A 24,884-nucleotide genomic window follows, 5' to 3' on the forward strand; every position below is an offset into this window, starting at 1 on the left:
TGGACTCTTGTATTGTCTCAGGGATATATAATAAAGGGGATAATCCCTATAGATATATATAAAAAACAGATTGACCAATTCTAGGCATGTCCGCCTTTATACGGGGGCTATGATGTATAGGATCACAGAATACTCAGAATTCTGTGAGGAATATGATAGGATAGGATAGAAAAGAAGAGAATATTATTGGCATATTATAGGTTATATTTTGATTGATTATGTTATTGTTGTCAATTAAATGTTTTAGCTATATTCTTTGGTATTAGATTAGGTATTAGCAAAGATATTTATATAGTTTCTTATATCATAGTCTCGTAACTAAAAACTGGATAATCGCAAGAATGGCCAGAAACAGGTAAGCAGATATAATACAATTTTGGGCAAGATTAAAATAATTTCTATTGTTTTAGCATTAAAATTCTCCCTGGTGCATTAGTTTGTGAAGATTGCAAGTTAAGGGGTGATATAACCATTGGTTCAGGGACTATTATTCATCCTGGAGCTACTATTATTGCTGAAGCTGGGCCGATTATCATTGGAGATAACTGTCTTATTGAGGAGCAAGTAAAAATAGTTCACAGGTATTACTATTAAGTACTTTTTATGCTATTACTAATTTTCTGAAGTTGAGAGGAAGAGAAAGAGTAGTAGAAGGATTCTATGTTACTTCATAAAGAAGTAACATAGAATCCCTATATTCAATTTTCAGATATATGTAAGCTGTAAGTCAGAAAATTAGCAAAATTACCTCTTATTTATATAAGGATTTATTAAATTGAAGAGGTATTATTTATACTCGAAGATCAATTAGTCCTTATAAAATTATGGGGTGATGATTAGTTTAGAGCACTCAACATAACCAAATATATTTTCCTCAAGGCACTGTGTCACAGGGTTGCCATATTTTTTTTGTAAAATATGTATATGAATGTTTAAAAAATAAAGTTACTTTTATGAAATTATAATTTGTGTTATGAGAAGCTACAAATTTGGAGTAAGTATAAAACTTGACATATATTTTTTTGTAAAATGTATAAGTATGAAGGTTTAAAATATAAGTTACTTTTACGAAATTATAATTTGTGTTATGAGAAACTACAAGTTTTGAATAAGTATAAAACAGCATTTATAAATATTTTCTGTTACTTTAAATGCGTTTAAATATTGTAAATTATTTGACAGCAGTTTCCATATCGTGTCCAAAGAATATAGACGCTTATAATATTCCTCTTATAAGCGTCTATATTCTTTGTCTTGTCTATTAAGACCTTCTTATTATTAGGTGCCAATGGTCAAGGTCAACCATTTCTATTATATAGGGTAATTTAGTTAATACTATTAATTTTTTATATCATTTTAATTAATTTTATTGAATATGCATTTAATTATTATCTTTAATTTAATTAAAATCTATGAATTTTTATATAATTTCAATGCATTTCTATAATATTATGTGAGAGTATGAAAAACTGAAGATGTGGCAACTCTGACACCATCTAAGCAAATAATATAGATTGATTTAAGCTTACATTAAATCAAAGAATATAGATGCTATAAGCCTCTATATTGTTTGATTAAATGTCAGATATAAGTTTGGTTATGATGAGTGCCCTAAACTAATCATTGCCCAAATTATGACTTATAATCTTTAGTTTGATGCTACATAATTTATTCTTTTATTAACATTGTTGTTCTGTGATTTATTAAAATGGTAGGCCTTAAAATTTCCAGTGGACTTAGTCAAAAAGGTAGAAAAAAAAGCTCAATTTTTAATGTTTTCTTTGGTGCAAACTAAGAAGTGTCAAACATAAAAAAATCATATAAAAAAGAAATTAAATATTCAAAATTTTAACTGAAACGCCACAAAATACAATTAATTGTCTTAATTATAACAAATGGAAGCAAAAAATAATAAGTGTCAATGATTTTTATAGAGGCCCTAGGCTTCAATGGCTTTCTTCCATTTCTTCCTATCTTGTGCTAGGTTTTCCCAGTTTTTTACTCCTAACAATCTTAAGTTTTCTTTTACTGATTCCATCCATTTTCTTTTTGGTCAGCATCTTTTCCTTTTTGTGTCAGCTTCAGTATTTAATAATTCTTTTGGGGAGTCTTCCTTCCTGCATTCTAGCTACATGTCTGAGCTGTCATAAATTTTGAACATTCAAATTGTTTAAAAAATTTTGTTGTTCATATACTTGTTTGCATTATTTCATTATTTGTTTTTTTCCAGATATGCCCGTCTTGTATACCTCCATATATACTTCTGAGTATCTTCTGCTCCCATCTATCTAGCTTCAGTTCTTATAATTTTGCTTAAGATCCAGGTCTCGCTCTCATAAAGCTCCATTGGTCTGATAACCGATGAATATATTCTTTTTTGGCTCCTCTTAATATTTTTTTTTTGATGTTAGTATCTTATTAAGACTTCAAGCCCTTTTACTACCATTAGCCATTCTTTTTTTGATTTCTGAGTCTCGTCATTTCTATTTGTTAACATTACTCCCAATTAATTGAACTGCCCAATTGTCTAAAAGTTAAAATATATCTCGTCACAAGTATGTAAAAATACAGATTGTTTTAAAATTAGCAAAATTTATACTCTTACAAAACATTATAGCAGATAGTTTACTTGATAGTTGACATGCCCAGTTACACTTTAAACCTTATTCTGGCTTATTGTTAGTAGCGTAACAGGAAACGAAATTTATATTTATATTTGTTTTCCTGAAACAGACTATCTTACTTCACTCATCCCCAAGATGTCTATTTTTATTCTGCTTATCTCAGCTTCAGAGTTTGCAAGTTTGCTAGATATGAGTAAGCTGCATATGTTACAGGTGGCAATGCGTACTATACTGTCAGATATATGGATTCTTTGTCTACTTTCTTGGACTTCAATAGTAGGTGATAGGGGATTCCTCTCACCCTCTCCCTATTTAAGGGGTGCCTTGGACTGAGGGATATTTTCTTGTTTCCGTCTGCCATTTAGATTTGTGGGAAATATAATGGGGTGGTTTTCCTGTTGCCTTCCTCATCGCAGTTTAACAACCATTCAAACTTCTCCAGTCATGCTTGTAGTATTCCAGTTTCAAGCCGCTCCAGGATCATTTCCCCTGCACCTTGAGCTGGTTCTGATGATCGCTGCTGCCCTTCATCAGGGAGGGATAGGAAATAGGTAACTAGATTTTGGAAGGACAAATGGATGGGACATGATTTCTCTCAGTAAGGAATTGAGAGCAAAGCATGGCTCGCATGGGCAGGGTCGCTTACCTGAAGCAGGAGTATTCTCTACTGGGATCGTAGAAAAGTGTCTACCTGTTACCCTAGTTAAAATTTATAGCTTTATAATGCAAATTTATTTATTTATCTAAAAAACGTAATATTAATTTATATTAAATTTATAAATAAAAATAAAATCGTATATTGTGAGCTGAAAAATTATTAATTAAGTAAAATAATGTACTTTATATAATTTTTGGATTTTGCTTATAATAAATGATTACAATAAATTTTACTAATTATAAGTGATATAATGATGGCAACCAAATAATTATGATCGCATACATAGTAATAAATACTTAATATAATAATAATAAGTTCAATTGCCTTTTAAAAAACATTTTTGTATACACACACATTTATTATTTGCAAGATTTACTTACAGATTTAATAATATCTAACAAACGTAATATTCAATAATATTAAATTTATAAAAAAAAAAATAAATCAGTAGAATAATCGAACCCCGATTATCCACGAAAGCAAATACAATACAACGTCGCTATCGTTCTCTGTTTCATCAAACATTAAAATTATATTTAAGTTGCTGTTCCTCTTATGTTTGGAGATTGTTTAGTAGTGGGAAGGTTACGTGGTGGATAAACCCTGCCCATTAGAAAGATATGCAAGGACTGCTGACATCTCTTTTCTCTTTCGCACTGGGGGAATGGGTTTAGATTAAAATGGGCATTCTAGGTATTATATGCTTATGGTATTACCTGGATTATATTATAAGAACTGGATCTTAGCGTCCCGATCAGCAACTCTATAATATGTAGGACCAGGATGGAGGAATCTACAAGACTCGCCAGCTCTGCATGAACATCTCAGAAAGAAATAACAGTCTACTGTCTTTGAAGAGCACGACCTCTTTGGGTTAATGCGACACACTTTCCTATCCAAATTTTCTAGTGCATGGCCTATCTTTGGTAAGGCCAAATTCTTGATGTCATAATTGCACATGATTTTCTTCAAATTAATTAGAGCATGCCATATGTTCTCGTAGCTTGCCCTGTCTGTATAGGACTTCCTGGTCACCATATATTAGCAAAGATCGAGGACCATCTTCTAATCGCAGTACTCTTCCAACTTTATGATGCTGATTTTTTAACTCATCCAAGCGACCAAACGTCTTATTGAATACGGACGATATTCCTTTAGTCATCTCGAGGTCGTGGGCAACACAGTGACCTAGAGAGACATTGTTGAACTTCTGTGGTCACGCCGAATCTAGCGCTCTTTCTTTCTGTGTAATTTGACATAAATTTTTTAAAGCTTGGTGGTCGGTCATCTTTGATTTCATGTTGAAGGGTTCGTGCTTCTTCTGTTTCATTTGAGCCAGCATAAGGTACCGTTCGCGTTATAAAAAACTGGTACAACTCTTATAACCAAAAATCGTGTTTTTTAAGTTGTGTACGTTGATCTTGTCACATGTGTCATTCTAATTTCTAGGGCATTGTTGCCAGTTCAACGAAAATATTTTATGAAACCAGCTAAAAGCAGGGCTGTGCGACAGACCGCCAGTTTTGAGTATACTAAAAACTAAAACATTATCGAGCATTCTCTATCAGTCAGTCACATTTATTTAAACATGCATCCTAAAAAATTCTCCTATTACTATTGTAATTTTCCATAATCTCAATTAAGTACCCACACATTGATTTGTGTTTTATTATAATTTATGAAAATATTTCAATTCAAAAATAATGATAATCAATCTAATAAATTATTATAATAAAACATTACAGTGAGATATTGGATTGTAACTGTCACGTTTTATAAAGCGTTTTTTCGTCCCGGATATTTTATAGTTTATAATACGTAGGATAAAGTATACTGTTAATTTTTCACATTTATTGTTCTTGTAATAAATAATAATTTAATCTTGGTAGTTTGCCTATTACTAAACTTATTGACACAAACTACAGTTCATGTTCGGTAGGTAATTGAAGTATAAAATGACAGTAGATGCATTCCAATGTTCCCTTCAAACATTTTGGATATTAGCTCAACCCTATCTTTGGTTATTTAATTTATTAGATACAGTTTTTTGTTTTAATGATAAAAATAATACCTGTCTAAAAACTTTATACATTTTTGAACGTTATTTTTTATATTTAGATTTTGTGCAATTCCGTTATCTGTGATGGCAACAACGAATTCACGGACCATTGTATCCAGTCTGAACACTGGTTTACATTGGAAAAAAAAGTGTACCAGTTTTATATGACGGGAAGTGTACCATACGATTTATGTGAACAACTTTTGGATTACTTTGGCAACTTGTCAATTCGGTACATTACGTCATTTATTCTCTTTTTAATTTCATACGGACCTTCCCATTGTCTTTGCCGTTTAGGAGACAAGCCTCGACGACGTTGTGGATTATAAAGCCAAACAAGATCACCTACTTCAAAGGTTTCATTCTTGTATCGAGAATCATATTGATCTTTCGTTCTGTCACTGTCTAACTGGCTGTATTGTCGGACAAGTTGAATGTTGTTTATTCTTAACTTCATGCGGTTGACATATTATTCGCTTGCAACATTTTCTTCGGAAGGTCTGCAATTAAACTCTAGGTCGAAGGGCAAACGAACTTCACGACCCAACATCAGGCAGGTTGGAGTCTGGCCTGTAGTTTCATTCACGGTTCGAGCGGTAGGCCATTAGGAATAAAAGAATCTGCTGATCCCAATCTCTTTGATGTTCGGGTACAACTTTGGATAGGTATTTACCCATCGTCAGATTCATCCTCTCGACCATTATATCTGATTGAGGATGCAGGGGTGTTGTTCTGGTCTTATTGACACCAATCAACTTACAAACGTTTTGGAAGAGGGTTGACTCGAAGTTTCGCTCTTGGTCGGAGTGGATCTCCAAGGAATCGGCTCCAAATCGACTGAAGAATTCTTTAACAAGTACCTATGCAGCAGTAGCAGGTTCGTGATTTAGTATCGCATAGGCCTCAGTCCATTTCTTAAAATATTCCATGGCTACCAGGATATATTTATTTCCATCATTCGTTTCTGGAAATGGACCTGCAATGTCGATTGCTAATCTTTCCATAGGACTACCAACATTGTACTGTTGCATGGGTGCCCTATTTTTACCAACTGCCAATTAGACCATTACTTTTCAAACTGCAAACATTTCCGGCGCCATCTTCTTACATCATCTTTACAGTTCACCCAATAGACCGTTCTCGAACCTTTTGCAGAATCGTCGTAATAACAAAGTGTCCACCTGATGCACCGTCATGCAACTAACGCAATACTTCTGACACTTTATTTTTAGGTACAATAAACTGAAGCTTAGATTCTGTACCATCATCGTTCTCAGAGGTTCTGTACAGAAGATCATGTTTTAGTACTAGGAAATCTCATTGGCTTAAGTAGGACTTGACTTCTCGACTACATGCACTAATATCTTCCCAAGAAGGTCTCTCACTTCGACACGTCCAATCCAATACTCTTTTAGTACATGGATGATCTGCTTGGGCGTCTTGTAGCTGTTGAGGCTGCCATTGATCATTAATGACGGTAGTTCGCCTCACAGAGCAAAGTCGTTCCTCTAATTTACAACAGTGATTACAGTTTACACTGCATGGCCATCTTGACAGAGCATGAGTATTTGAATGAACTTTTCCAGCCCAGTGTTCGATCTGTTCTAGCTTTTTGAGTGTTGTATTATTTTTTTGCAATTTACGGCGACTGTAACCTATGTCGCCACCATTCTAACATATGGGCTCGACTTTCTTCGGCATCGTATCACGAACTATTTTCCGTACGATTTCCTCCAGACGTTTATCGTTTTTTTCGTCGCCTTTTTCAGAGGTTTGGACTCGTTAGTTTCGTGAAGCTTGACTAGTTGTTTCGTGTTCTAATTTCTTCCAATATGTTGTCTGGTGCCTCCGGATAAGCCAACTGCGCTATACGAGCAACATCTGCTTCAAATTATTGCAAATTCTCACTTGATCGTTGAATTTTATTTCTTATTTGTACTTTGTAGGTTTGTTGTAGATTTGTATGTACGTAATGTTTGCCTACAAACAAGGTCTGGTAACATTTTTCTTGACCCTTATGAATCGATCTTAGGATATCTGCAGCATCACCTCATAAAGCAGCAGTCAAGGAAACAGTCTTTTCTTGTTCTGTCCAATGATTGGCTGTCGCAATAGCTTCAAATCGTCATAAGGTAAATGAACCAAGAAGACTTCCCAAAAAATGGTGGTAATTTGAATCTATAGGATCTACATGATCTAAAACTACCGTATTAACTGGTGGTAACATTTTCGTATTGGTTATTATGCTCTTTAACTGTTAGATCTTCCCTTCTACCTTATCAAATGTTCTAGAAACTTCTTCAAATTTCTCATTATTCTGACCACATACTTCTTTAATTATTTGAGACGTCTCTTCGGACATTCTAGTAGAAACATTTTAGAATTTCCCATCGGTTTGTCTATCTGCTTCTCTAATAATTTGAGACGTTTCATCGAATCTTTTGGAAACATTCTCGAATCTATCATCATTTTTCTAGAAGTTTTTTCGATTTTCGTTAAAACTGCTTCTTCGGCTGATTGAAAACATTCTGCTTCTTCTTGAACCCGCTGCAGTTTTCATCCCATTCTTCAAGTTGTTCACGTAATTGTTTTACTGACAGTTCTGCAAGCCGCATCTTTAATTAGGCACACACGTACTTTTTAAATGTTCAAAAGTATTTTCAAAAGTCACCGTTTAATTTATTTTTAAAATAAATAAATTACTTTAGTTTACTGAAGTTTTCTAGTAACAAAGCAGTAATTTTATGTTAAAAGTAGGCAACAATACAATGTTAAAATGTCATTAAAAATCTGTTAATTTTTTTTTTTTTTATTTTTTCAAATTACATGTCTCGGCTGCTGTGGCCATTGACACGAGGAACTGTATTACAGAAAACAATAAATTAAGTTACATTGATATCTAAAAAAAAAAGAAAATAAAAAACTAGCGGATGATTACAAAATTGAAATATAGGTAGGTGATACAATTACAACAGGTGATATAATTTACAGTTTTTAAGGAACTCTATGACATTAGACATATTGTTTTTGGATGTTAAGATATCACATAAACTTCCGTGGATACCATGTTTGATCCGTGCTGCTGCGTACTGGTTACATTCCACAAGTATATGGTGTACACTTAGACGGGAGTTGCAATATTGGCAGTTTGGAGGTTCTTCGGGAACCATCAGATATCCGTGGGTTAGCCGGGTGTGCCCAATTCTAAGTCTTCTAATGATGGTCTTCGATTTTCTTTTCGTAGTAAAAATTCTAGGTCCTAAAATGTTTGGTTGGATGGACTTTAATTGGGTAGTGCAACTGTTCCATTGATTTTGCCACATTGAGGTAGATAACTTTTTAATTTCAATGATTATATCTTGAAACATTTGGACTTTTTCATCTGTAAGGTCAGAGCGACGTGCTTCATTTGCTGCGTGGTCAGCATTCTCATTTCCTTTAATACCAACATGTGAAGGATTCCATATCATCGAAACCGAAGTGTTTGACTTATCAAGTGCTGTACATCTTTCGTGGATCTCATTAACTAAAGGATTTGATGTGTAGATTTTTCTAATCGAATTTATGGATGATAATGAATCTGTGCAGATTGCTAAGTTTTTGGTACCCTGCATTGGAACCTCTAGAGCTTTAAGTATAGCGTAGAGTTCTGCTGTGAATATACTGGTCATCTTGGGTAGTCCATACATTGCTAATCTGTTATTTGTGGAAGTAACAGCACATCCGACACTTTCTTCGTCTTTAGATGCATCTGTGAATATTATGTTATCAAACTTGTGTTGTGAATTTATTAAAAGGTTCAATATTTATAACACTTACGGATTTAATTTATTTCTTTATTTATATTAACTTATCTGACAATAATTTATTATATCCGTACGTACAAATTCGCGAGCGCGGGTCTTGAGTATTAACTGCCCTCCATATAAAAAAGTTGTATTTATATACGAAATCCTGATATACTAGAACAGCATCGAAAGATCGAGAAGCTTAGCCGGCTCATTCACCATAATTTTGGTTCTAGACTTCCACCGAAATTTCTACAATAAAACAGAATAATTAGTCATAAAAGTTAGGCCAGTATATTTATCGTAACATTGCCCCCCTCTTAAAAGATGGTTCCTCCTGGAACCTTGTCGGGACTGGAACCGGAACTGTATGCTGGTATCGGCAACTGGACCCTCTTTTACAACTTCCAGTTGTATAAAAATGACAAGGGACGGTTTTCTCTCCGCACCAGTAACTATGCGGATTGCAACAGACTAACACCTGGACTTCGGTGTCTTTAAAGATCTCCTCCACCATATTTCGGATAACCCTCCAATCTAATTGGCGGCACTCCAACTTTGGCATGGCTAACTTTTGCACGTCGGACTCTAGTACGTGCTCTCTCAATTGAAGTAAGGCTTCCCATACATCTCGGTAGGTAGGTTGGTCACGGGCAGTGTCTTTTGTCACCAGGTAGAAAAGGTAACGTGATGCATCTTGGAGTTTCAAGGTTTTACCGGGAGCTGGCACTTGGCATTGAAGTTCTGCAACTCGACCAAACTTCCTTCGAAAGACGGATGCCAACCCTGGTGCGTCTTTGATACTGGCCGGGATGGTAAGGGCCAGCGAGTGGTCATCGGGGAGCGCGAGTAGATCTTGCTTTTCTTCAGTGGTAACACCATGTCTTGCTTTACCGGTACCTCCATAGGCACCCATGAATTCCTCAAACGTGAGGTCAAACACATCTTGGACTTGGTTTACTTCCACTTCTTCATCTACGTCGTGGTCACCTTCGAAAGATGCCAACCGGTTATGGTGTACTATCATCGGCTTTCCCCTCGGAATCTTGCTTATTCGGTAGATGACATCGTTGATCTTCTCCATGATGAGGTATGGACCTTCCCAAAACTGCTGCAGTTTGGGAGAACAACCTATTCGCTTCTTGGGATTATACAGCCATACTTTGTCGTTCTTCTTAAAGCAACCCTTTTCGGCTTGTGTATCGTACCGTTTCTTCATTCGGTCGCTAGCGATCTGAAGGTGGGAACGGACCAACTCATGTACATCGTCCATTCTTCTTCGTAATTCGATCACATAATCTTCACCTGCTACATCTTCTCCAGGTCGACACCCAAATTCTAGATCACAAGGTAGTCGCATTTCGCGTCCGAATAGGACTTTGGCTGGTGTCTGGCCTGTTGATTCGTTAACAGCAGATCTGTAGGCCATTGTGAAGAACGGAAGGTATTGGTCCCAGTCTCGCTGATGATCGGACACCATCTTTGTCAAATACTTGCCAACTGTCCTATTCATTCGTTCTACCATACCATCCGATTGCGGATGATACGCGGTAGTTCTTGTTTTCTTCATGCCTAGTCTATCACATATTCCTTGGAATAGATCACTTTCGAAGTTCCTGCCTTGATCACTATGGATCTCCAAAGGCACTCCAAATCGGCTGATATATTCTTGGATCAACTTATCTGCAACGGTGGCGGCCTTCTGGTCTGGAAGTGCGTAAATCTCGACCCACTTAGTGAAGTAATCCATTACTACCAACATGTACTTGCCCCCATTTTCACTTTCTGGAAATGGCCCTGCAATGTCCAAAGCTATTCTTTCAAACGGGCTTCCAACATTATATTGTCTCATAGGAGCTCTCCTTTTCCGGTGAGGCCCGTTACTCGTAGCACAAATAGTACATTTCTTACACCAGTCTTTTACGTCGTCGGAACTGTTCATCCAATAAAACCGTTCCCGAATTCGCTGAAGGGTTTTCCTTACACCAAAATGCCCTCCCGATGGACTGTCGTGTAACTGACGAAGTACTTCGGCTATTCTGCTCTTTGGGATCACCAACTGTCTTCTCTTCTCTGAACCGTCATCATTTTCCAGGACTCGTTTAAGCAAGCCATCTTCGATGATAAATGAGTCCCACTGGGCCCAATACGTCTTAACTACTGAGCATAGGTTTGATATTTCCTGCCAAGGTGGTCGACGGTTTTCCTCTTTCCATTTTCGGATTTTCTGTATAACTGGATCTCTCTCTTGTTCTTCCCTTATCTTAGTAGGCGTCCAGTCGTCGTTGACAATCGTCGTTCTTAGCACTGCTGCTTCCTTGGATTCCGTTTTGTTGCAGTGGGGACACTCTGCTGGGCATGGCCTTCTGGAAAGAGAATCAGCGTTTCTGTGGCTAACTCCGGCTCGGTGCTCAATCTTAAAATCGTATTCTTGGAGTCGTTCGATCCACCTGGCTATCTGACCCTCTGGATTCTTAAACTGCATCAACCACTTAAGGGCGGCATGGTCGGTTCGGATTAAAAACTTCCTTCCATAGAGGTATTGATAGAAGTGCTCTACTGATTTAACTACTGCTAGAAGTTCTCTTCTCGTGACGCAATAATTCCGCTCAGGTTTTGAAAGAACTTTACTAAAATATCCGAGGACTCGTTCCTGTCCTCCTTGAATCTGAGACAGCACTCCTCCAATTCCCACATTACTTGCATCCGTATCTAAGATGAACTCTCCTTCTGGCAGTGGATACCCCAAAATTGGTGCTGTTATTAAATGCTTTTTCAACGTTTCAAAGGCATTTTGGCAGTCTATATCCCAGCGGTATTCTCTTGCTTCCTCTGTAAGTCGCGTTAATGGCTTAGCGATATCTGCAAACTTCTTAATAAACCTCCGGTAGTAAGTACATAGTCCAAGAAAACTTCTCACTTGATGTTTGTCAGTTGGTTTTGGCCATTCCTTAATGGAATCGATTTTTCCCTTATCCACGGCCACTCCTTCTTTACTGACTATATGACCCAGATAATTGACTTTACCTTGAAATAGCTGGCACTTCTTGGGGTTTAGCATCAATTGGGCAGCTTTAAGTCGATTAAAAACGTTTTCTAAATTCCTCAAATGATCTTCGAATGTCTCCCCCAAGACGATTATGTCATCTAAATAAACCAGGCATGTTTTCCAAGATAACCCTCTCAACACATTTTCCATAAGCCTCTCAAATGTCGCAGGAGCATTACAAAGTCCAAATGGCATAACGTTGAATTGCCACAATCCAGATCCTGTGGTGAAGGCTGTCTTTTCTTTATCGACTGGGTCCATTTCTACCTGCCAGTATCCAGACTTCAAATCTAAAGTAGAAAACAATTTACTTCCAGCCAATGTGTCCAATGTGTCATCGATCCGAGGCAGAGGATAACTATCTTTCTTGGTAACGTTGTTCAGCAAACGGTAATCCACACAGAACCTCGTCGTTCCGTCTTTCTTCTTAACCAGGACCACCGGAGAGACCCATGGACTCGTAGAAGGTTCTATCACCCCGTCTTTCTTCATTTCCTGAACAATCGTTTCAGCTTCCTCTCTCTTCGCCTGTGGTAATCGTCGAGCTGTTTGACGAATTGGCTTAGCATTACCAGTATCAATTTTATGCTTAACAACGGTAGTTCTTCCCGTCTTTCCTCCTTTCGGTACGAAAATATCACGATACTGCCGCAGAAATTCCCTTAATTTCCTTTTCTCCATCTGATTTAGAGACTGTCCTGCAACTGCAACCATTTGGTCGAATTTGTCGTTGGAATTATCAGATGTTGTCGCCTGACGGATTATGGATGTCACAGGTACACAAGTTCCTACTTTTGTCTCTTTCTTTATGGTCACTGGGTAGTCGTTGACATTGATAAGTCTCACAGGAATTTCTTTAGCCGAAGTCACCAATTCCTTTCCAATTATGATTCCACGACCAACCTCATCGTCGTGGTTCCAAGGCTCCATCATAACAGGTCTCCCTTCGTCTACAATTCCCTGTAGTCGCGCTACTATGATCGTTTCGCTTCTCGCAGGCACGACTGTATCTTCTGTAATGGCTGCTTGCACAGTGTTGTCATTATGTGGATGGAGAAATACTTCCTCGTTGCCAACTTTGATTACCTTATTCTTAAAATCCAATTGGAATCCATGCATATTCATTACGTCCATTCCTAATATAACATCCTCTTCGATGTCAGCAACTATAACAGTATGGACAAACTTTTCTGCTCCAATCCCCAATTGTACCTGGATTTCTCCATGAATGTTGGCATTTTCACCTGTAGCGGTCCGAAGTCGCAACCTCGTTGGTAACAGTTTCTTTCGGCTGTTTATAACTGTCGGGCGTATAATGGTTCTGGTCGCTCCGGTATCCACCAACAACGTCTGCTTTTTACCATTTATGTCTCCATCTACATATACACTATCTTCACGACATTTCAAAGAAGCTATTAGTATAAGAGGGTCTTTGGAAGAGTTCCGGGTCGAAGCTGCCCCCCTAAGGTTGACTCGTTCTGGTTTTCCTGATGGTGAGTTTCTTGATTTTATGGTCTTCTTTTTCTTGCATGTCATGCTTTTCATCAAATTAAAGAGCTGGTCAAGTTTATCTTCGTCTCCTTCCTCTTTTACAGTCCTAACTTTACTGTACCCGCCAGAGGCCTGCGTAGCTGACTCGTATTCGAGGGCGGCGGATAAGACATCAACCAGCGTTTTGTGACGAGCTAATCGCAGTGTTCTCTGCATTTCATGATCACGAAGACCATCAATAAACGTTTGAACGGCCAATTTTTCCATCATGTCTTCGGGAGCTGTTGGATAAGCATATCGTACTAATCTGGCAATATCTACCTCATATTCTTGAAGAGCCTCATCTTTCTTCTGTCTACGATTTTTAAGCTGTGACTGATATACATGCTCCAAATGTTCGTGGCCATATCGCATATTTAACCTCTTCTTCAGTTGTTCGAAATCATCGGTCTCCTCTACGGCTATGGTCTGAAGCACATCTAAGGCATCTCCTCGAAGAGCGATAGTCAGGTTTACAGCCTTTTCTTTTTCAGACCATCCATTCGCTCTTGCAGCTGATTCGAACTGTTTCATGTAGTTGTTCCATGACGATTTTCCGTCGAAAGTTGGGACTTTCACATGGACAGAACCTCCACTTCCTTCAAATTTCGGCCGTATTTCCAACTTACATTTCGTCTCGTCTTCTTTTATCTCCACTGTAATCGGATTGTTACCTCTCTCTGCTGTCCCTGTTTCTTCCATCTTCCTTTCCATCTCTTTAATCTTTTCTTCGAAGGCCAACTTATCGGCAGCAACTTGGTTTTTTAACGAAGATATTCTATCGTCCAGGGCAGACATCTCAGAAGTGACTTTAGAGATTTCTGAAGAGATGTTAGCAGAAACTTTGCTTTCCAGGGAAGAAATCTCGTTAGAAACTTTGCTTTCTAAAGAAGCGATGTCGCCGGAAACCTTCGAAATATCGCCAGAAACTTTGTTCTCTAATGATGCGATATCACCGGAAACTTTGGCTACATCACCAGAAACTTTGGCTACATCACCAGAAACTTTGGCTACATCACCAGAAACTTTCGAAATCGACGAGAGGACAGCATCTTCAAATATATAAGTCTCTGGATCTAGTCCTTCTTCTAGCAAAGCGTTCTTTAGTCGTTGGACTAACTCAGCCTTTTTTCCGGTGGAAGCTAATTCTCTGTCTTCAAGATGTCTTCTTAGATTAGTCACTGTCAGCTCATAAATCGTAGCCATTTTCACAATTTATTTTATATTCACTTGTAATTTATTTTCGCAATTTATCTTAAGTATTCCACTGTTCTGACACCATTTGTTGTGAATTTATTAAAAGGTTCAATATTTATAACACTTACGGATTTAATTTATTTCTTTATTTATATTAACTTATCTGACAATAATTTATTATATCCGTACGTACAAATTCGCGAGCGCGGGTCTTGAGTATTAACTGCCCTCCATATAAAAAAGTTGTATTTATATACGAAATCCTGATATACTAGAACAGCATCGAAAGATCGAGAAGCTTAGCCGGCTCATTCACCATAATTTTGGTTCTAGACTTCCACCGAAATTTCTACAATAAAACAGAATAATTAGTCATAAAAGTTAGGCCAGTATATTTATCGTAACACTTGCCTCTATTAATTATGTCGTTAAAAGTTTGTTTCATGAGTATCGTAGAGGTTTCCATTTTCTTATATTTGCACAAATTTACGTTAAAGTCAGGTAATATTTTTAGCCAAGGTGGAGTATTGGGCTGAATAATGGGGGTGGTAAGATTTAGGTCAAAATTTTCTAAGAGTGGCAATATAAACTGTAGTGATGAATTGGCAGTAGCTCTACTGTGTGCTCCTGTTAATTGAAAATTTTTAATAAGTTGGAAAGATATATTATTTGCGTTTGCAGAGACCTTAGCAAAATAGGAGTTTAGTAGACGTTGTCTTCTAATATTTAGAGGACGTTCACACGATTCGACATATATGGTTTCTGTAGGGCTAGATCTGAAGGCTCCAAGGCATATTCTTAATGAAGTGTTTTGAATTGTATCTAGTGATTTTAAATAAGTTTTAGGGGCAGACATATATAATATCGATCCATAGTCTAACTTAGATCTTATTAGGGCTCTGTATAAACTTAATAGGACTTCTTCTTCGGCTCCCCATTGTCGATTGGCTAGTGATTTTAAGAGATTTATATTTTTTGAGGCACTGGCTTTAGTTTTTTCTATATGTCTCTTCCATGTTAATTTTTTGTCGAAAATTACCCCTAAAAATTTGTGATTTTCAACTACTTGTAGTGGATGCTCTTTTAATTTTATGAGTGGAAGAGTTTGTTTATATTTTTTGCTAAAGTTAATCACTTTAGACTTTGTAGGCGAGAAGCTGAAACCAATTTTTTTAGACCAGTGATAAATGTTATCAATAGTATTTTGCAAAAGAGTGCTAGTTGAGCTTGTTACTTTACCCGAGCAGTAAATAACTAGATCATCCGCATAGATATTATGTTTGACAGGGTGTTGTACTAAGGAACTAAGGTCGTTAACAAGCAGTAAAAATAAGGTTGTGCTGAGGACTGATCCTTGAGGTACTCCTGTCTCCAGGATATATGAGGGAGACATTTTACCATTTGCAGAGACTTTGAAACTTCTGTTAGTTAAAAAATTCTCAACAAATAGATATATGTTTCCAGATAAATTAGACTCTTTAAGTTTTTCTAGAATTGCCGGCCTTGATGCTGTGTCAAAAGCACTTTCTATATCGAGTGAGGCAGTTATAAGGTCGTTTCTATTAGAGAATGCTTCTATGATATCGGATTGAAGAGTGATAAGATTATCCATCGTGCAACGATTTGGACGAAATCCTGATTGAGCGGTATTGATAATATTATGTTTTTCAAGATACCAAAGTTAGCGCTTGTTGACAATTTTGTCCAGGAGTTTGCAAAGTGTGCACGTTAATGAGATGGGTCTAAATGACATAGTTGTATTGGCGGAAGTATCATTTTTCTTGAGTGGAATTGTTATAGCTTGTCGCCAAAGTGTTGGAAATTGGTTACCTAGCCATATGTTGTTATAGAATTCTAGTAACTTTATTAGGGTATCTTCATGTAGATGTTTTAGGAATATCGATGGAATGTCATCCGGCCCTGCAGCACTGTTCTTTAGGGAGTTAACAGCTTCGACTAATTCGTCGATTGTTAGTGGGAGATTGACAGGATGATTATTGGAATTTGGATTCTTATGTACAACACATTTATTTGTTATGTTTGTTGGTCCAGTATAGTTGTTATCAAGTTTAGATTTATTTAAATAGTATTTGGCAAGTGTGTTTACAATCTGCTGGTCATCAGTTATGACATTGTTATTTTCTATAATGGCTGGAATTTTGTATGTTGTATATCTACCTTTCATCTGTTTTATTTTAGTCCATATTTGACTAGAAGGTGTGTCGGAAGTTAAGCTACTGATGTATTTGTTCCATGAGTTCTTTTTGCTTTCTTTAACAATTCGCTTAGATTTAGCTCTTAGTTTTCTAAGATTTATTAGGTCCACTTGGTTTCTAGTTTTACGATATCGGTTTAATGCTTTTTTACAATCTTTTACAGCTAGTTTACATGATTCATTCCACCACGGAACATATCTTTTGGAGGGACCAAAGTAGTATTTACCGATGCATTTTTCAGCGGAAGTTATTATACAATTAATCAACATGTTAAGATCTTCATCAGCAGAATTCATAAAGCAGATTTCATTTGTTTGTTCCTTGACAATTAAGTTAAATAGATCCCAGTCAGCGTGAGCAATTTTTCACTTAATTTGGCTTTGTCTTTGTGAGTTATCATTGTTAGAAATTAAAATGGGAAAATGATTACTGCCATAGAGACTTTCCAGTGTTTTCCATGTAAGATGAGTAGATAATTCTGGATTACATATGCTTAAATCAATGGAAGAGAGAGTACCTGTTTGAATATGAAAGTATGTGCTGCTTCCAGTGTTTAGAAAATTAAGGTTGGAATTGATGATGATATTTTCAATCATTTTGCCTCTACCGAAAGTATTACTGGAGCCCCACATAGTGCTATGTGTATTAAAATCTCCAACTAAGATAAGTGGTTCAGGAAGTTGGTTAGTTAGGTTTGTAATTTCGAGAGCTGTTAGGGTGTAATAGGGAGGGATATATACATTGCAAATTACGATTTTATTTGGACACCAAGCAGTAACGGCAACGGCTTCTAGAGTTGTTGTTAAGTGGAATCCTTGGTGGAATATATCTGTAGAAATAAATATTGAGCTCCCACCACTAGCTCGTGCGTGTGATGTTCGTATAAAGTGGTAGCCAACGTAATTTTTAAGGTATGGATTATGGTTTTTAGAGAAATTGGTTTCTTGCAAACAAATGAAATCGGGTGAAGTATCAACAACAAGCAGTTGGAGATTTTCTAGATGGGGGTAAAACCCATCACAATTCCACTGGATTAAATTGAATGAGAAGAATATTAGAAGGGGGGATTTTTCAGTGCTGCGACCTTTGGGATCGATCGGAAAGGCACTCATCGTCAGTTAGTTCGCTTGATGAAATTGGGTCTGATAAACTTGTGGCTTCAGAGGATTCTAGTTGTAGTTGTTTTTTGATCTTTTTACTTAGACGGGTAAATCGGTTTTTTAAGGATCTATCTGAAAGATTTGGATCTATAGTATGCAGGTTTAAAAGTAGACTTTTTACATCATCCGTAAGCTTTTTCGCTTCCGAATAAGGATCAGAATGTCCAAAACTATTTTCAAGGAAGAAAAAAAAATTGTCTATGGGTATTTTAAAGGTTTGTGGGTTCTTTTTGTATGCTTCTTGGATTGTTCTCTTGGTGGTTTCGGTTAATACTAATTCTGTTGGAGTATCATTTTTGTGCTTTTTTTTAGCTTTGAGATCTTTTTTGGGCGAAGCTGATAGAGGGGGGGCATATCTAACAATGGTTGAGGTTCTTTCTCAGGAATTTCAGGGCTTGTTAGTTCACTAGAAGTTTCTATTTCAGAGTGTCCTCGTTTTTGAGATATTTGTGTTATGGCAATTTGGTCTGATTGTGTTTCAGTGTTGGAGTCTTTATTTTCGATTTGTGGCTCTTTGGCATTATGTGTAGAGGGAGATGAAATTATTACGGATGAGTTGGGGCTTGTTGGTATATATTCGGTTGGGATTGTATTGTCTGTTGGAGGATTTGGACAGTTGGAGGCTATATGTCCTGTTTGTTTACGGATAAAGCAATGTACTTTATCTGTAGAAAGGAAGATTCTGTGTTCATTCCCTTCAAAGGAAATAAGTACTGATGTTTGTAATTCAAAATCTTCGGAGGGAGGGTATACGTAAACTTGGCGTCTGAAACTTAATACATGTGAATATTCGTTCCCAGGAATGCCTGCTCTTAAATAGGATATAGGCGATGCGATGCGAAGTCCAAGATTTTTAATGCTATTTTCAACTATGTCATGTGGTAAGAACGGAGATACATTAGATATAATTATTCTTTTAGCAGAGGAAATAAGTCTTCGGATATTTAAAGAAACATCTCCTATCTGTATTATAGGATGTGAATCTATGAGCTGGTCAACAAGATTAGTGTTAGAAAGATAGATACAAATGCGATTGTTTGATATCCTAGAGGCAAAGGAGACTTGTTTAGGGCCTATTATATCACCTATAGCTTTAACGTAATCGTACAATTTCAGATTTTCTTCGGCATGCATCACAATGGCTTGATGTTTGCTTGGGAAAGTTGGCCGTGGAATTGTTTTCGCTACTGATACATAGGATAAAACTTGGTTTTGTGTTTGAGACATATTTACTGTTTTGGTATTTGGTACGCCACTGCTCATGTAGTCAAAAGCAATTGCGTTTTTAGTTGAAATTATAATTTAGCTTCTATGTGTTATGGTAAAGTTTCTGCTTTTTATTCATTTTAAAATAAAAATAGATTGCCGGTTCTAAGGCAATCCTGTTAAAATTTTTTCTTTTGTGATTTTATTCAGTTGAAACAAAAAACAAACCTCAACTAGTAATGAGTAAATTATACATACATTTATTTGTAGTTGAAGGTACACTTATGTTCACTGTTTTTGCACTATGTTTTACTAAGCACGGCAAAATATAAAACGATATTACTCGTTCGACACCTCGTAGTGGAATCAATTTTTATTTTTCCTAGTACAATATATTCTGTATAACTATGGCAATGCTGTCCAGAATTATTTCTGTTTGGGATATGAAAGGATTGTCAGCACTGTCATTTCTTGTTGCTTTGTGGTAGTGATTTTTTAAAAACAAAACATATTTAAAATGGAAAATATATAAAAGTTAACTTGAATAGTGTATTTACTTATGGGGGATTAAACCGCAAATGATTGTAATAAAAATTACATTTTACATTTGTTTTTGACATTTCAATTTCCATTCCGGAAATTGTTTCCAAAAAATATTAAGAATTTAAAAATTATCTTAATTTGTAGATGTTTATCTAATGGTGCTTTGTGTCACCCATTACTAACTGTGATCACTAACTGAAGCACATAATCCATTGATATAAATTTTAAGTTCTTAAGTAGAGGTCTTACCCTTTTACTATAATACTGGTACCCATTGTTCATTTCAACAAACATCAATTTTCTCCACTACAACATATCTTTTCTGTAAAAAGACAAATTTAAAAAATATTTTTCATTCAGTGTTGGTTTATTTTACAAATAGTTGGTAATCAAATATTAAAAAAAAAAACATTAAATTTTCAGAATTTTCTTTTTGAATAAAAAGTTCTTGATTGAAAGAGAACTCTTTATATTTATTATTAGAAAAAAAGATAACTCTTCATATTTTATAAAAGCACATTTGTCAATTAATCCCTTTTTGCATTTTAGGATACCCTTTGATCAAAAAGACAAAGAGAACACTACACCAGTTCTTATAATTGGCCCTTTTAATGTTTTTGAAGTAGACTGTACTGTAGAATCTCCAAAAATTGGCAGCAACAATGTTTTTGAGTCCAAATGCTTTGTTGGAAATAAAGTAACTGTATCAAATGGTTGCACTATAGGAGCAGGTTGCAGAATTACAGAAGAACAAGTTCTAAAAGATAATATAATTATTTATGGTAATAATTGCCATTTGAGGGAAGGACTGGACAAACCAGTTGTAAGTATTTTAAGTTTTTTCCAATTTTAAACCACAAGATATTTAATAAATAAGGCCGGAAGCTTTTTACAATAATATTATTAAAAGCTTCCGGGATGAACAGTTTTCGATTATCACTACACCAAGCTTCGACATCCTCTCTGACATCTTCTTCGGGGCTTCCAGGTTCTGAGTCGTCTGAGGGAATAGTACCGGTACTTTAAACTAGAGAGCTCAGCAGGTCTACTTGCTTCATCACAAATGCGTATTGATCTGGAGACAAGGCTATTAATGACTGAATTCATTTGTGAAAGTTGATGATGAGAGTTAGCATGCAAGTTACCATTGATGGGTGGGTTTTCGAAAAAAAGAGTGATAAAAACCTTGGGATTGGTTTTTCTTTATGATTACGTCGAGAAACGGTAGGTATGAATCAGTTTCCACCTCCATCGTGAAGTGGATACTAAGATGCATACTATTCAGATGGGTTTGAGTAGACACCAAAGCAAAATGGGGCCAAATGACGAATGTAGGGTATTGTTTAAGAATTCGATGAAATGAAAAGAATTATTTTTGACTAAGGATGAAGCATTTTCGGCGAGAGGTTGTAGAATTTTGGCCAAGTACTTGGCCAATGATTGAGTAGGGCAGTTATATGCACTGACAATGGGACGTAGAGGAATATCGGATTTGTGAATTCGGGGTAGGCCGTATATTCGAGGTGTTCTGGAAGACTGTTTACGAGGAATTAGAGATAGTTCTATGTCAACAGGAAGAAAGGTTTTATTGATAATTGCTTTTGTTGTTTTCTCCAGATAGGTTGTTGGATTATTATTTATTCGTCTGTAGTCTGAACTCTTAATGATATTTGAGAGTGTATTAATGTAAGAAGAAGTGTATTTATTTAAAAGGTTGTTGCTTTGGGAACCACTGTTATGTTATGTTTGGCTAAAAGATTCGTTAGTTTTTCGGATAAACCTTTTATATATGGAATAGTTGTATACGTAGTCTTAATACTGTTAGGTTTATTGTTATTTGTATTGTAAAGTTTATCTTACTTAGTACTTAGTACCAAACTTTTTAAACATAAATACAAGCTATATCAGTTTTACTTCTGTAAACCTTGCACGTAAATTCGAGACAAATACTTTTAATTTGTATGTAAAACAAGTTTTAAATTTACTTATAACTGACACTGTTACATATCTTATTAAAAAAGCTAAACTTTCAATTCATTAAAAATGAATCAATTTTTAATACATTTAAGAATATGTGTTTAAAACAAAGTGAATATATTTTAATAACACTAAAAATAGGAACACCAAAAAGATTAATAAATTACTTTTGAAATCAAAGGATACTGAAAGTAAATTGGAGAGGTCTTGGATCGAAAAATTCAAAAGACGAAAGCCTTCTTGAGGGAAAATAGTTGTACTGAAACGTGATAAAACCATCAAAACCATTATTATGGAATTTAATGATTACGACAATAAAATAAATGATCTTTTAAAAGACGAAACCATATATCATAAACTTAGAAATGATCCTACCAACATTTTGCAAACATTAAATAATGATCTTATTGACAGATGGGACAAACATGGTTATATATCACCAAATACAACAAAATCACTTAAGCTACACAACACTATTCCACCAAAAATTTATGGTTTACCTAAAACACACAAGGATCACCCTTCGAGAATCTCTCAAAATTATTATCTTTAGATATTTTTAGATATAATTTCACTATACACTAACTTAGCAATAAAACTTGCCACTGACATCATTAAAAAGAAGTGGAATGACATAAAAGAATATACTAACATTCCATTGCAAGAATTCCAATCATCTGTAGAGTTAACATTAAACTCAACATACTTTTTTTTATAAGGACGAAATATACCTACCAACAAATGGATACATGTGCAATGGGTGCAAGTATTTCTAATGTCATTGATCAACTGGTTCTGGAAGATTTGGAAGAATCTGACCTAGGCATCGAGCAAAAAGACAAAAGAGGGAATCTAATCGTTATGAAAAGGAGACCAAAAAAGTGACCTCTGATGGGGAACATATCCGGAAAAGCGAATGCGCCAAATTTAAATTTCATGACACTTCACAATAATCATACAGTGGTGTAGGGGTTCTAATTTATCTATTTATTTGTTGTATTACATAATATTAATACATAATACACATACTTTTTAAGTATCTTCTGATCTCTTATTTTCTCAATTACTTATGAATTTGTTTTAACCATATATAACCATAGGTAAAGACATGGACATGACTCAAATGTATTACCCCTCCTACCTACAATTAGTTGTTATTCCGAAATATATCTCACAATTTTTACATTAACACTGGGAACTCATTTCTTATTCATATTTTTCACTTATCTACTTTATAATGGAAATTACATCTCTTACATAAATTCAAATTTATTTTACATTAATGAATTCATTTGTTTAGTAATATTCAAATGTATTTAGTGCCTTTATTTTTACCTAAAAAATGTTATTATATTTTGCTCTTTTAGTTACAGACTTTGCAGATGGAGACACTGGCTAAGATGCTTCCAAATTATCACCATCTAAAAAAACCAAATACAAAGGTTTGATAAACAGATATCGCTAATTATTTTGAATTAATACCAACTGCTTGATATATGTTCTATAAAGATAGCTACATGTAAAGTAATGAATTATGATTAATATTATCTATAAATTATTTGTTTGTTTTTATTAATATTTATAATAAAAAATATACCTCCAAGTTTTTCTTTTTAATTTTTTTTTGTTTCCCTATTTGGTTTCTATTATCATTGGCGAAGAATGGAGACCAATATTACTGATCCATATGAAACAGAACTGGATAGAAATAATAAATTAGAATGATGTTTCTTTAAAACTTAAAATCAAAGATTGAATCACTCTATCAGTTTGCCGGACACAGGTTCTTGCCAATGTTAAGTACTTAAAGGAGAATAAGAATACCATCTTCTTTACAGAATGACGTCTACATTTTGGTCTAATTTGTAAAACGAATGTAAAGTACATTATTTAAATCACACTATGGCTTAGTTAACATAACCTTTTTTTTTTTGGGGAGATGAGGATCTTCCAAAAGACCTCTGGGAAGGTGTCCCAGGTGTGTTCGATTCGGACTACTACGCCTTACTGTAGTTGACCGCCTACCAACTAAACTCACCCCCTCTTTCTCCAACCGACGGGCCTGGGGTCGCTCTTAGCGAGCATTAACATCTGACCCGTCAGCTTTACACATAACTCCCATCTGTCGCTCTTCGTCTGCGCTCCGTGATTGCCATAGCAACCCAGTCGCGCCACCCCACCGACGTCTGCACCGGACTTAGTTTGTAAGGTAACCATCCCTATGAAGAGCGAGAGGCAGCAAGAAGCGACCTCGCCGTTATTTCAACCTTCTTGAACTTAACGAGAAAGATCAGACAACAGGTACAAGCAACTCCAGACATTCATATTTTACCCCCGGGGGGTGGTCCATTCATTTCTCCATCTACACCAGCCTATTACTTAGTAATAGGCTACTCCAAAAGGAGACACACCGTACACTAGATACAAGTAGAGACAAAACAAAACAACACGTATGTAAATTGATTTCTGTAATGTAGTCAAGTTCTTTGAGAAATAATTTAAAATTTTGGTGTCAGTAGTGGAAGCTGAATAGTGGATCACCCCACTGACGCCGACAGATACGACACATTAAAATAAACACTTTACCTTTGTTGCAGTCTCCTCTCTTTCTCTTGTGTTTTATAGTTTCTGTCACAAAACCAATGATCAAGTATAAGATTCATTTGTTTTCAATTGCTTTATTCATTAAATCATGTGGCTCGCCTAGGGGTGACCCCAGATCCTGCTGCAGCAAGGTTCGCCCCACATTGTATGCCCCACTCCACACTCGAGACATATCGTCCTCGGTCTTCTTTATTCTATATGTATAAGATCGGAAAGATTCATGCCCGTCATAAATTGGGTAAAGTAGTAGTTGACACGTCTGTGTTTACACTC

General features: G+C 35.9%; 1 protein-coding gene across 1 annotated transcript; it reads left to right on the forward strand.

Moving 5' to 3' along the window:
- Positions 1 to 194: 194 nt before the first annotated feature.
- DCTN6-p27 (dynactin subunit 6) lies at positions 195 to 23,610 on the forward strand. Its single transcript, XM_072529982.1, has 4 exons — positions 195 to 355; positions 411 to 581; positions 20,580 to 20,853; positions 23,375 to 23,610. The coding sequence occupies exons 1-4, from the start codon at positions 342 to 344 to the stop codon at positions 23,453 to 23,455; spliced, it is 540 nt and encodes a 179-aa protein (XP_072386083.1). The 5' UTR covers positions 195 to 341; the 3' UTR covers positions 23,456 to 23,610.
- The last annotated feature ends 1,274 nt before the right edge of the window (positions 23,611 to 24,884 follow it).

This window comes from Diabrotica undecimpunctata, chromosome 4 (assembly GCF_040954645.1).
Source record: "Diabrotica undecimpunctata isolate CICGRU chromosome 4, icDiaUnde3, whole genome shotgun sequence".
Taxonomy (NCBI): domain Eukaryota; kingdom Metazoa; phylum Arthropoda; class Insecta; order Coleoptera; family Chrysomelidae; genus Diabrotica; species Diabrotica undecimpunctata.

Excerpts from the sequence above, each read along its gene's own strand:
- DCTN6-p27 (XM_072529982.1), top strand. Across the intron at positions 582-20,579 it reads CAAGTAAAAATAGTTCACAG|GATACCCTTTGATCAAAAAG; the intron begins GTATTACTATTA and ends TTTGCATTTTAG. Across the intron at positions 20,854-23,374 it reads AAGGACTGGACAAACCAGTT|TTACAGACTTTGCAGATGGA; the intron begins GTAAGTATTTTA and ends TTGCTCTTTTAG.